At 44.3% G+C, this 13570-nt stretch overlaps 1 protein-coding gene across 2 annotated transcripts in view; it reads right to left on the reverse strand.

Annotated features, from left to right (window-relative positions):
- LOC147108550 (AP-1 complex subunit gamma-1-like) overlaps positions 1–13570 on the reverse strand; it is a 145037-nt gene that overhangs the window by 40671 nt on the left and 90796 nt on the right. For both annotated transcript variants that reach the window (XM_086005229.1, XM_086005228.1), the window contains exons 11-15: positions 12891–13004; positions 9125–9265; positions 6409–6463; positions 6174–6296; positions 5005–5094 (exon numbers count right to left, since the gene is read on the reverse strand). In XM_086005229.1, coding sequence (XP_085861355.1) covers positions 5005–5094; positions 6174–6296; positions 6409–6463; positions 9125–9265; positions 12891–13004 — 523 coding nt within the window. The remainder of the gene's footprint in view (positions 1–5004; positions 5095–6173; positions 6297–6408; positions 6464–9124; positions 9266–12890; positions 13005–13570) is intronic.

A 13570-nucleotide genomic window follows, 5' to 3' on the forward strand; every position in this document is an offset into this window, starting at 1 on the left:
ATCTCCCCCTGACTGTTTGGGGGCCTATAGTACACTCCCAGCAAAGTGCTTGCCCCCTTTTTGTTTTTAAGTTCTACCCATATGGCCTCATTAGAGGAACCCGCTAATATATCATCCCTCCTTACAGCAGTAATTGACTCCTTAATTAATATTGCAACACCCCCTCCCCTTTTACACCCCCCTCTATCTCGCCTGAAGATTCTATACCCCGGAATATTGAGCTGCCAGTCCTGACCCTCCCTCAACCATGTCTCCGTGATAGCAACAATATCGTACTCCCATGTGTTCAACAACAACTTCAGTTCATCCACCTTATTTGTAAGACTCCTTGCATTAAAATAAATGCCTTCCAGCCTTGCCATATTCCCTTTTGCCTTCACATATTTGCTCTGCCTTCCCAGCTGACTTGTTTTTTCCTCCGTATTTGGCTGTAAATCACCCCCTACTATAGCTCAACTCTGTATCCCATCCCCCTGCCAAGTTAGTTTAAACCCCCCCCAACAGTGCTAGCAAACCTCCCCGCAAGGATATTGGTCCCCCTCTGGTTCAGGTGTAAACCGTCCGACTTGTACAAGTCCCACCTTTCCCAGAAGCAGACCCAGTGATCCAGGAAACTAAAGCCCTCCCTCCTGCACCATCCCTTTAGCCACGCATTCATCTGTTCTATCTTCCTATTCCTATACTCACTAGCACGTGGCACCGGGAGTAATCCAGAGATTACAACCTTTGAGGTCCTGCTCTTTAATCTTCTACCTAGCTCCCTAAATTCTTGCTGCAGGATCTCATCCCTCTTTTTACCTATGTCGTTGGTACCAATGTGGACCACGACCTCTGGCTGTTCGCCCTCCCCCTCCAGAATGCCCTGCAGCCGCTCAGTGACATCCTTGACCCTGGCACCAGGGAGGCAACAAACCATCCTGGATTCACGTCTACGGCCACAGAAACGCCTATCTGTTCCCCTTACTATAGAATCCCCTACCACTATTACTCTCCCACTCTTTTTCCTCCCTTCCTGGGCAGCAGGAGCACCCCCAGTGCCAGGAAGTTGGCTGCTGCCGCCTTCCCCTGGTAAGTCATCCCCCCAACAGTATCCAAAGCGGTATACCTAGTTGAAAGGGGGATGGCCACAGGGGTCCCCTGCACTACCTGCCTGCTTCTATTGTTCCGCCTGGTGGTCACCCATTTCCCTTCTGCCTGTGCAGCCCTACCCTGCGGTGTGAACAACTCACTGTACGAGTAGTTCGCGACCCTCTCAGCATCGTGAATGCTCCACAACCCATCCACCCGCAGCTCCAGCGCCCCAAGACGGCCCGTTAGTAGCTGCAGCTCGATGCATTTCTGGCACACATGTTGGTCAGGGACACTGGCAGCGTCCCTGAATTCCCACATAGAGCAAGAGGAGCATATCACGGGGCTGGGCTCTCCTGGCATGACCTACCCCTTTAATCAAGTTAAATTAAATTAATTCAATACCACCAGTAAAGTAAGCCTTACCTGGTCTCTGGAGCCCTTTGTAGGCCCGCTCTACCGCTGATTTAACAGTGAAGGGATGGCCAGCACATGGCGAACCACTGCTGCCAGCATTCTCGCCGAGAAGAGAACAGCTGTCAGTGTGCAGAGGAACCTTGATGTGTGGATCCAGAGTAGTAATTCCACCCAAATTGAAGGATAGAGTGCTCAATGAGCTTCATGAGGGTCATCTGGGAGGGGTAAAAATTAAGAACTTAGCCACAGCGTTTGTGTGGTGGCCGGGAATCGATAGAGAAATCGAAGAGATGACCAAGAGCTGTACAGGATGCCAGAAGGTCCAAAACGCCCCACCACAAGCCCCTCTACATCCATGGGAGTGGCCCTCATCTCCATGGCAAAGGGTGCACATTGATTTTGCTGGTCCCTTTATGGACTCGATGTTTTTAATTGCGGTGGATGCACATTCAAAGTGGCCAGAGGTAATAAAAATGTCCTCAACCACCACAGAAAAAACTATCACAGTCTTACGAACCATATTCGCCAGGAATGGGCTGCCTGAACAGATTTGCTCTGACAATGGACCACAGTTTGTGTCTGAAGAGTTCCGGAGGTTCTTAAAGAACAATGGTGTTAAGCATTACACATCCGCCCCATATCATCCAGCCACTAATGGATTGGCCGAGAGGTTTGTTCAAACATTCAAGAAGGCTATCAAGGCAACGTGTAATGAAGATATACCCCTACAACACAAGGTGGATAACTTCTTGTTTGCCTACCGGAATGCGACACATGCGGTTACCAACCAAACTCCAGCCATGATGTTCTTCAATCGAAGACTACGATGCCACTTGGATTTGGTTAAGCCAAACGTCAGAAGAGATGTGGAGAACAGGCAGTTTCAGAATATGAATGAAAGGCCGACCAGGAGTTTTAAGATAGGTCAACCAGTTTTGGCCCGGGACTACCGCACAGAGAAATGGCAGCCAGGAACGATCTGTACACGGCAAGGACCTCTAATGTATACCGTGGACGTTGGAGAGAGCATTGTAAGACGCCATGCTGACCAGATTCTAGAGTCACTGGAAAACATCAATTCCACACCACGATCCGATACACCTGGTGATGAAAGCGAAGTACCAATTGCATCTACCTCAGAATCGGGAATATTGGAAGCAGACGAACCCAACAACAACGTTGATTCCGAATCAACTCTGCCAGAAGAACCTGATACCCCAAAGAGGCGTTATCCAGACAGAATCAGGAAGCCTCCTCAAAGACTGAACTTATAATTGCTTAACTTCAGCTAATGTGTATGACAACTGTAATTGTAAATATGTTATTTAATTATTAATCGAATGTTATGTACTGTTTAGCTAAAAGGGGAGGAATTGTAGTGTATGTACTTTGCAGAAGGAACTATATCCTGCAGCCCCTGTATACTGCAGTACCAGTAGTGACCACCCCGGTATATAAGCCTGTGGAGTAACTTTGCATAGTTAGTTTCCTGCTTGTCTCCACTCAGTAAAGACCTGTTATAACCAACTCCTGCAGTCCGTGTCTCAATTACACACGGACATAACAATGTCTTACTACAGTTGTACAGGGCCTTGGTGAGACCACATCTGGAGTACTGTGTGCAGTTTTGGTCTCCTAACCCAAGAAAGGATATACTTGCCATAGAGGGAGTGCAGCGAAGGTTCACCAGACTGATTCCTGGGATGGCAGGACTGTCGTATGAGGAGAGATTGGGTCGACTAGGCCTGTATTCACTAGAGTTTAGAAGAATGAGGGGATCTCATTGAAACCTATAAAATGTTGACAGGGCTAGACAGACTGGATGCAGGGAGGAAATTTCCCCTGGCTGGGGGGTCTAGAACGAGGGGTCACAGTCTCAGAATATGGGGTAGGCCATTTAGGACTGAGATGAGGAGAAATTTCTTCACTCAGAGGTGGGTGAACCTGTGGAATTCTCTACCACAGAAGGCTGTGGAGGCCAAGTCACTGAATATATTTAAGGAGATAGATAGATTTCTAGACGCAAAAGGCATCAAGGGAGTATGGGGAGAGAGTGGGAATATGGCATTGAGATAGAGGATCAGCCATGATCATATTGAATGGCGGAGCAGGCTCGAATGGCCTACTCCTGCTCCTATTTTTCTATGTTTTCTAAGTTTAGTAACAATCCAATAAGCAGTTTTTAAGTGCAGAAAGTTTACCGACATGGCCTGATATCTATTGAAATTCATTTGAATTTAAAATGGCATGACGAAGAAAATCCTTGAATTTACTAAAGCCCCCACACTTGACATTTTCTAAGTTTAAGGCAACATATAAATGCAAGCTGTTTTCCCAGGGGTAGAATTTCCGCAGGGTCTGCCGATCATCCACCGTAACTTCAGTGGAAAATCCAGGGAAACCACAGAGAAATGGTGTTGCTGTGCATCTTCAGACGAAGATACAACAAGTGATTGGGAGAACCCTGAGGAAATTAATGGCGAAAGCTTTTAGCTTGCAACTCCGCTAACTTCACAGCACAATGGAGTCCTGGTCTCTAAATAGCTCTCTCTAAACAGCAATGAGAGAATCAGTTCCTTCCACTTTCCCCCCATTCCAAGTTTCTCCTCTTCCAACTTCATCCCCAAACCAGACACAAACCTTCTCCCCCAGGAGAGAGGGAAGCAACTTGTGTCCTGGCCCCAACCAATTCCATTCCAGTTGGTTGCCAAAAGGTACACCAGGGAGGCAAGAGTTAGCTCTCCCCCAATATTACCCCTTGTCCCCAAAAGGGAACCCCGGCCACTGCTTGGGATTCTTTTCCAGCTGGCACAACAGCTTGCATTTATATGTTGCCTTTAACTTGGAAAATATCAAAAGGTACTTTATAAAAGATGGTGGGGAAAATAGATAAGAATAAAGGAATAGATAATGAGCTATGGTGTCACATTTGGGAGGGGTAACCAAAAGCTTGGTTGAAAAGGGTTTTTTTGAGAAGGCTTTTAAAAGGGGGAAAGAGGTGGAGGGGATTTGGGAGGTCATTCTAGAGAACAGGACCAAGATTGCTAAAGGCTTCGGCACTAATGGTGTAGTAAAGGGAGCAGGGGATGTACAAAAGGCCAGAGAATCAGAGGACTGAAGGACATGCAAGTGGACATAAAGCTGGAGGAGGCTGCAGGCCAAGGGTGGGCAAACCATGGAGGGACAAGAGATCAGAAGCTCAGCAAATTGTAGGACACGGCTCTTTACCCCATTACTCAGTGGCACAATGTGAGGCAGCAGCAATATGAGCGCCATCTTACTTTTAACACCACATTGCCCTTGCACATTCTATAGGCCAAAAAATAATTCAACTGTCACTAGAGTATTAAAGAAGTGAAAAGCATCATCACACAGCGCAGAATCACCATCTTTTCAACCAGTTTGGTGCAGATGCAATTCAGTTGTTTGAGAGACTTTCATTCACTTCCTCAGGAAAAGACAGGTCTTCCCAATGTGCAATGCTAATATTGTCCTGCTGCAAAATAAACATAATCACACCTGAACTGGCGTTTCTTCCTCAAACTCCCCTGACAGCAGAAGATCCCCGTATTCTCCAATGCACCACACTGCCACTTGCACCAGGGGCTGCTGCAGAACAGAAACGGGTCCAAGTTCAAACATGTACGCTAACTATAGACCAGACCATTTTCAGGCAAATGTGGACATTTTAACTCATACATTAAGACACAGAATATGAAGCACAATGTGTAAGCTACATTATAAGAATATGAAAAAGAGAGAATAAATTTCCCTAGAATGTTTCAAGGTTTCTCAGAATAATCTGATTTAAAAATGTGCATTTTATAATATGAAATCAGACTTCACAGTAACCCACAAAATTATAATTGTATCACTGGCACTGGTGAGAGAGAGAGAGAGAGAAAAAGAGAGAAACTGATTGATTCAACTTTAACCCAGAGTGGCTACCCCAAATACATAAGTTCTAATAAACTGTCATCAACCTGAAACGCTAACCCTACCTTCCTCTCCCTACAGATGCTTCCTGGCCGGCTGAGTATTTACAGCATGTTTTATTCATATTACACAAGTTCTAAGCCTTTTTTTTTCCAAACTAATACTGTAAACATAATTGGAATGCATCAAAGTCCTATTTATTATGCTACTATACAAACTGGAGAGACTAATACGTAGGGCAATCCTCAAAACCAAATGCTGAAGGGAGAGTTGCTACGTTAAATTGAATTTAGCCAAGGCTGTACTACCGTAATGCTCAATTGAATGTTCCCATTTTATCAGACACTCCTATATTATTCAGATTTGGGCAAACTATTATAACTGTGTGACGATTACTTTGGTCACCATGTTATCTCTGCAGTGTATTACAGGATGTGTTGGCATCCATTCCTTGTTACCCCTGGTAAGCGAAGAGCTAAATGGTTTACAAGCAATACTGCCCTTTACTACTGGCAGAATGCCTTCTTAATCAATGTTATTCTGGTTAATGTAGATAACTGAAATGGAGTTAAATACAGTATCATACAGTGACTATTACGGAGATGTATCAAGTGTGGGCGTCATTAGTCAGGATTTAAGTTAATCATCTCTACGTCAATGGATCTGAATTTCCCAATCTTAACCTTGGCTCTGGTCCAAGATAGACCATCATTCTTGCAATGGAGCCATGTCATCCTTGCTACAGTACCTACCTGTGAAATATCCACCCGTAGGGCCTGATAAAGCTTCTGCACAATGTAGGCATGAAGGGAGTTCGCATTACTGATGAGTTGAATCAACAGAGGCACGGAGTCATCTCGGACATAACTACCTGCCTGTTGAGAGGAGGGAAGAAAAAACACACTGCAGCAGTGGAACCTGCTCTGTAACATTCGAACAACTTTAAACAGCAAAAATTGGTGGCAATTGCCTGGAGGCGATACATACTGTGGTGAGCACTCTCATGATGGTGTCGATATGCCATCTCTTGTTCGGTGCATATCTAGAAAAGACAACATTACCCATAACACAGAACTTAGCCATGATGTGCCCAGGTTTAGCTGATTAAATGAAAAGAATGTAGTGCAGAAAAAAATGTAGACATAAAGCTGCAGTGTCCAATATAAATTTATCAACATTTATATTAATCAGCAGAGTTATATTTTGTTCACTAATTTTAGTCATTTTGTCCCATCCTGAATGCACCATTTTCCATGTAATAGGGAGGACAAGCAACCTGTTCCCATACAATGTCAAGAAGTCTCCGTGCTTGGAGAGGCAAAGACGATAGCAGCCTGATTGGGAGGCAGTTACCTTCTGGGCTGAATTAAATTGAACATGGGTTTTTAATCTCCAATAAATACTCAAGGAAAAGACCGTGAGTTCTGAAGAATGCCTTTTAAGAATTTTAGGCATAGAGCTTTTTATTCTCCTTGTAAGCTAAATATTTACAGCCAAGAGGATCAGACAGTGTATCAGCTTGTTAGCTGGCCCACAAGATGTGTGGTTCAAGGAGGCTGGGACTAGTGTATTTCTTTCTTTTCTTGTCCTTTCCCAACAGAATTTCACTGTGCCACAGCATTTAATTCAGGAGCATGCCTAAGTACTGGCAATACTTTCCCCAATGACAGAGAGACATCAGTCTGCTCGTTCGTGACAGTCTCCCAGTGGGCCCAACGAAGACTAACAGGATGCAGGCCTGCATTTTGTGCGGTCACCGACTGCAGCTCGAGACCCACCAATGCTTGGTCCTCAACACCCAATACATGCAGCTGCAGGTGCCACGGATTGTATAGAAGCATGGCAAAACTGCCATATGCTAGGGGCTACCACAACTTGGCAACAGATCACCACCAGCCACCTAAATTGCAGCGTGCATTAGATGCTCGAGAGACAGGTCTGCACCCAAATGCACTTCTACTTTCAAAGCAATTTGACTCAGTCATTGATCGTGGCAAATCAGAAAATACTTTTTCCTGTCTATTTCAATAACAAGAACTAGAAAACAGAACCAGATACAAATGGGACCAGATGTCTTTGTAATGCCGCATTTACCACCGCCCCCATGTGTCATTTATTTTTATTCAATAGCAAACCCTGTCCTCCTTACAACACATTTCCTATTTAATGTTCCCTGCTCTTGTTCAACCTTATTTTGTTGCAAGCAACTAACTGCAATGACTCAACTGTTAATAGTAGTTTTTACTAGCAGTTACCAGGCATTGTGCAAATCTGTGTTTTTATACAGCATCATCAATATTTTGCTACATTAAGTGTGGCTACCAAATATTTTGTCTGACATTTTGGGCTCACTTCTGAATTCAAAGCTTTGGTTGCAGCACAGACATTGGTCAGGGAATTTACTCTGCACTTTTACTTTAAGGAGTGAATATATTTTACTTTCACGAAAGCAACCTTACTCTATCACACAAAATATAGACAAATAATGCATCAAATCTGTCTCCACTTCCCCTCTGCAATTTCACAGCGTTGTCTGATTCCCTGGCCTCCTTCAGTCTTTATGTTGTACTTTCAACTGGAGGGAACATGGAGTGAAGGGTAGAGATCTATTTATGGGGTGTCTGTTAGGGAATGGAGATACAGTTTTGGGTGGGGGTAGCATGCGTCTTTGCAGCATGGCTGGATCCCGGAAGATGTATATAATTTGGAGAGCAATGCTGAAATGTTCGGGGAGGTGGAATATGTCTTCCAGCTGTTGGAAGGAGACCATCTGGCAACTGTCAAGGAGTTGTTCCAGCCTGGCGCTGTCTTCTTGCGCCTGCTCCAGAATCCACCCATGGTGAAAGTGTCTGGGAGTTCTCTATTGTCTCAGATTGGGGAGAGGTTAAACAGGCCATGCGGGATTTTCAGAGGGGTACAGACATCTTTCCAGGCACACAGCATTGAAGGCATTATGGGCTGTTTCCAGGCTTCTGCCGACCTTCGCTGGAGGTCTATGAAGGGCAGGTCCTTTAGCAAAATAATTTGGGAGGCTCTGGTCTCCATGCGCTTTGTGGGCTGACTAGTTTCCAGGCCATAATTCCCTGGAGTTGGGCGAGAGGTTGCATCAGAGACTGGGGAGGATGATTCTGCCTTCATAGTTGGGGAGCCAGAGCCATTTGTGGTACTTTGCCTACCCATAGGAACCTGGACATGGGCCGATCAAGATCTTGGAATTGCTGGGCTAGGACCCCGAATAATAGCATGTAAAACAGGTAGGGGAAGTAGAGGAATAAATTCACTTTTATTGTGCTTGCTTCCCCTAAGAAGGGTATGGGCAGGTTATTCAATCTGTCCCGGCCAACATATATACTGGCCTGGTTTTGAGAGAGATTTTTTTTGTACAGAACAGGGATTTTGAGATTTACTTAATTAAGGCGAATAAAATCAAATTACTGTGACTGATGGGAATCACAGGAAACACATGGCAAAGGCAGTCATTCAATAATGATTTAAACTTCAAAGCTGTATGTTCATTGAACACAGGCTAAGATTCACCAGATGAAATCAGACATCGATCAAAAACAAACCAACAGACTGTTTTGTGACTCAGACCATCCCGACTGTAGGGGTACACCAGGCAGGTATGAAAGCATTCTCAAAACAAAAGGGACTCAACGGTGTGGAGTCTACCTAGGGTTGCGAAGTTCTATCCCTCACTTACTTTTCCGCTGCCAGGAATATCCCAGAAGCACAGTCAGCCTTAAACTCTGGGTCACAGTGGTCCAGGAAGTAGAGCAGCTCTTTCATCATTCCTCGGACATTGCTGCCATTAACCAAGGCAAAGCACAGATCCATCGCACGCCTTCATGAGACAGAGACCAAAAGTTTTGCATTAAAATTGGATTGAGGCAAGTAATAATTAAACGCAACCTCCATTCAGAACGTCTGAAATTGAGTTGATAAAAAGAGTTAAACAAGTACTGACCTCAATGAAACTTTGAAGCCATAAGGCAGAAGGTGCAGTTTACTCCAGTACCATTTCCTGCCACTAGAGGAAGTGTTAAGATTTCTCTAATGTAATTTTCACTTTCCGAACAGATTTAGTGCTGGTTGAGACTCGGGATAAATAGACCATGCATGTCAGCACAGTGGAATCTAGCTAAATAACTGAATATGGCTTCCTTTTTTTTTGCACTCAATTAACTAGCAATTTCACACACTCAAATGTATGTTATTGGAATGTGAACAATGTACACATGGTAACAATTACAAAGCAACCTTGCAGGGTCTACTTCACTCTAAAGTATATGCATCCCCCGCACACATCGAGGGGAATTGCCTCTGGGATACCCATCCATTAGGGATGGGCAATAAAAGCTGGCCTTGCCAGCGACGCCTACTTTCCAGGAACAAATAAAAAAAGGTACTTAGCACGTACAAAGAGCACGATGCTGATGAACAGAATGGCACACGGTCTGCTCCTCTTATTGTGTACAAAGCCCAAGGACCTGTGTCAGTTTGTTTTGACTTGAAGCCAAGTGGAAACTGATTCATCACTAATCCCAAATTCAAACACCTGCACCTCTGCAGGGCTCAATGGGTTGGATCATAATGCATGGATGACCCACACCATTTGAAGAATGAAATTGACCCTACTGGTTAGCTAAGTAGAGAGGAAAGTCTTTTCTGACCCCTCTCAACCCATCTTTTATGCTTTCCCCATTTTTTTTAACCAAACTTCTGGATCTCTGGCGAACAAACTCGACCCATGAGCCTGCCAGCATGCTTTTCCAAACATTAGATCCTTGCAATCTGTCAAATCTGCAGTTGGGTTACTATAACAAGGGTTCCACTGATTCCAATACAATAGCAAAATACTGCGGCTGCTGGAAATCTGAATTAACAGAAAATGCTGGAAACACTGGCGAAGGGTCACAGACCTGAAACGTTAACTGTTTCTCTCTCCACAGATGCTGCCTGGCCGGCTGAGTGTTTCCAGCATTTTCTGTTCCACTGATTCTAGATGGATCCTGTAGATCATCTCTTTTGGGAATGGGTGCTGTATGTATGGATGCAATCATGAGGAATCCTATGAAAGCTGCTTGCTACAGCCTGTGTATGAATCTGGAGGGAGGGTGTTACTCTACAGTTGGGACTTCATGAAATGAGAACATTGAGTTTTTGAGCAAGCCATGTGTTATATGTCTCTGTAAATTCAAAACACTTCTGTGGGGAAAGTCCTGTTCCCAATCATCTATGGGTTATGGTGGTTTTTGTAGGGGGCTGGGGAAGGAGGAAGAGAAGTTTCCCAATAGCTCCTTGTGGTTTCACTGGCTGGGAAAGTCTAGCTTGTACCTCTACGCAGGGGATGTTAGTGGATCAGCCAGATTACAAATGGATTTGTTAAGGGAATCAAATCCTTCATGCAAGACACCCTGCCATTTCTCTGGAGGCCCTGTATTGGAAATGTGACTACCCACTGTGGAAGAGAAGAATCGATGCATGAGCTCAGCTCAGGAGCTGTAGGAAGCAAGCTGGTGGTGGGGTGCATGACCTAAATACACATCTACCTGGAAAAGATGCCAGATCAGCACCGTCTTCTTCACATTTTCCTTCTAGGAAGGAATCAGTGGATGCCCTTAGGGTAGCTCGACCAGGTCTCCACTGAGAATCTCTGCAATTTATACCAGGCCTTGGGACATTTTACTACCAGGCCTTGGGACATGTTACTATGTTAAAGGCGCTATATAAATGCAAGTTGTTTATCTTTGGTTGCCTATCCTCCACAGTGGGGGCTGCAGGTACCAAGCCACAACTGCTTATAGAGATATACTTCCCCTATTAATTTCAGTGGCCTGTTCAATTCCCGCCTCAATCATATATTTGGGTTTACGCTGTATTTATCTATCCCTTTGGGTACGTAGTTCAAAAGGTGCCTCAAACAGACCAGTGCTAAGCCTCACTGATACATCCGAGTGTGATTAGAGTGTCTTTAACCCAGCTAGTGAGTTCACACAACATTGCCCAGAATTTGGCACAAACCAGGAGGCCTGCTCAATAGACTGCAGTGATGGCTGGCGAAGGAAATGGAAACATTACATTTGTGTAGTGGGGGTGCGTTTCTAATGTTGATGTCGAGGTATATTGTTGAGGCGGCAGAGAAAGCGAGGAGTGCTTGGTGCCGACACTGGGTGGCAGCATCAGGAAAGTCTTCCTTTTTCTAGCACCAGCTTTGATAAGCACAAAAACCTTTAAATAATAAAAGAAAGGGACAGAATGATCAACAGGGCAGTGATATTTTGATAAATGCATCGTTTTGTTTAAAACTAGTTGATATCCTGTGGGTCCTGCTCGAGAAGAAAAATGGCATTGATAATGGTAAACATTTTGATTTACAAAAGGGCTCGATTTAAAATATGACTGCTTGAAATATACTGAAAATAGGCTCCAGCCTCTGAAAACAGCTGGAGTGCTGGGATCTGGCCACATGACAAATAATGACCCCACAGAATGTCTCTACAGGCTCCATTTGAACTGACTCACTTAGTCTGGCCTTCTCTATCTCCCAAACTAATTAATCTCGTGCAGCAGCTCGCCAACAGATACATATACTGCTACTGCTATTTTGTCACCACCACTATAGCATGCGTCTACACAGATTTAAAACATTTCATTCACAAAATGACCAACGATCACTAAAATCAATACTAGAATTATTATACATTACCTACATAAAGACACCTTTTCCAAAACAACTCTTCATTTAACATGCATGTTAACAGAACAAATTACAGGCGTATACAGCTGGAGGGGGTTAGTTAGAGGCAAACTCAGCAGGTCTTGCATATAACCTATTTATCTCCATTTACCCAGAGCTTAGTTGGTAAAGAGAGTGGAACTGAGCCATGAAGACTAGGAGGTAGCAGGTTCAATTCCAAGTCTCTACTGAGTTAGCCAATCTCGGGCGAAGTGGTAACAGAGGGGCACTAAAATAAGACTCAGTGTTCCTAAGCTATTGGGGGAAAGAGGGAAATTAGCCAGGGTTCCCACTCCAGAATCCTGCTGAAAAGTGTGTGGTGATGCCCTCTATGATCAAGTAGTCTATCAACAATCGCTGACTGGGCTCATGCATGAACAACAAGTCACGTGGGTGAAGTGTTCAGAGGGCACCTTGGAGCTGAAAGCCAGCAGGAGGAGAGGAGAGGAGAAAACGGGAACACAACTACTCTATTTTCTTACTCCTGGAGGAATATAACTAATCATATTGGTAGGAAAAAAAAAGATGGTGAGATAGTACATTGTGAACTGAGAGATTTTCAGCAGGAATGCATGACACACCGTTCCGGAAGATTAATGTACGTCAATATACTTTCACTGAAACCGACAAGCAGCAGCCAGTCAAGGGACTGGACTGTGTTGGCGGAGAAACTGAAATTGACCCATTACCAATAGGTCAAGTTGTGCTTTTCAAGTCACATGACCATCACCTTTTAATGGAGACGTCAAGGTCTGTAAGGCAGTCCACGATCGTACTCCGGTGTCTCTGCACTGCATTGTGGTCTGTCTGCACCATCTTCAACAGTGACGTCAATGCAACGTACCTTCAGAGAGAGAGCGCAAAAGCCTCAAAAACAAGCTATTTATTTACTGGCACGAAAATAAACTACTTTAGAAAGAAGAAGTTGTACACCCCCACAAAAACATGCATGTGACAAAAATATAGGAACAAGACTTCCGTCATACAAGAGCGAGAATGGCTAAAAGGGAACCGTCTTCTCTACAAAAATTTTTCACACCATAGTGCTGGGAACCCAAATCACTTGAGTCACAAATGCAGAATGGCCCTGAATTCAGACATTTTTGAAGGAAACCAAGTTTGGTTCTAGGCACCCTTCAGTTATCAAGAGAAGCAATATAAATTTTGCAGGAGTTATTAAAAACTATAGTTATCAAACATGAACAAGGGTCAACCTTTAACTCTCTACGGGATGGTCTATGGAGTCATTGTTCGAGTGGAAAGCAACAAGCTTATTAAGTACCCGGCTGTGTTTAAACAACTGAGATGTGTGCTTCACTTCCCCAAACACCATGTAGAATTACATAGATTTTACAGCACAGAAATAGGCCATTAGGCCCAACCGATTTATGCCGGTGTTTACGCTCCACA

This window comes from Somniosus microcephalus, chromosome 13, assembly GCF_052327205.1.
Source record: "Somniosus microcephalus isolate GS21.2 chromosome 13, FLI_Smic_1.0, whole genome shotgun sequence".
NCBI classification, from domain to species: domain Eukaryota; kingdom Metazoa; phylum Chordata; class Chondrichthyes; order Squaliformes; family Somniosidae; genus Somniosus; species Somniosus microcephalus.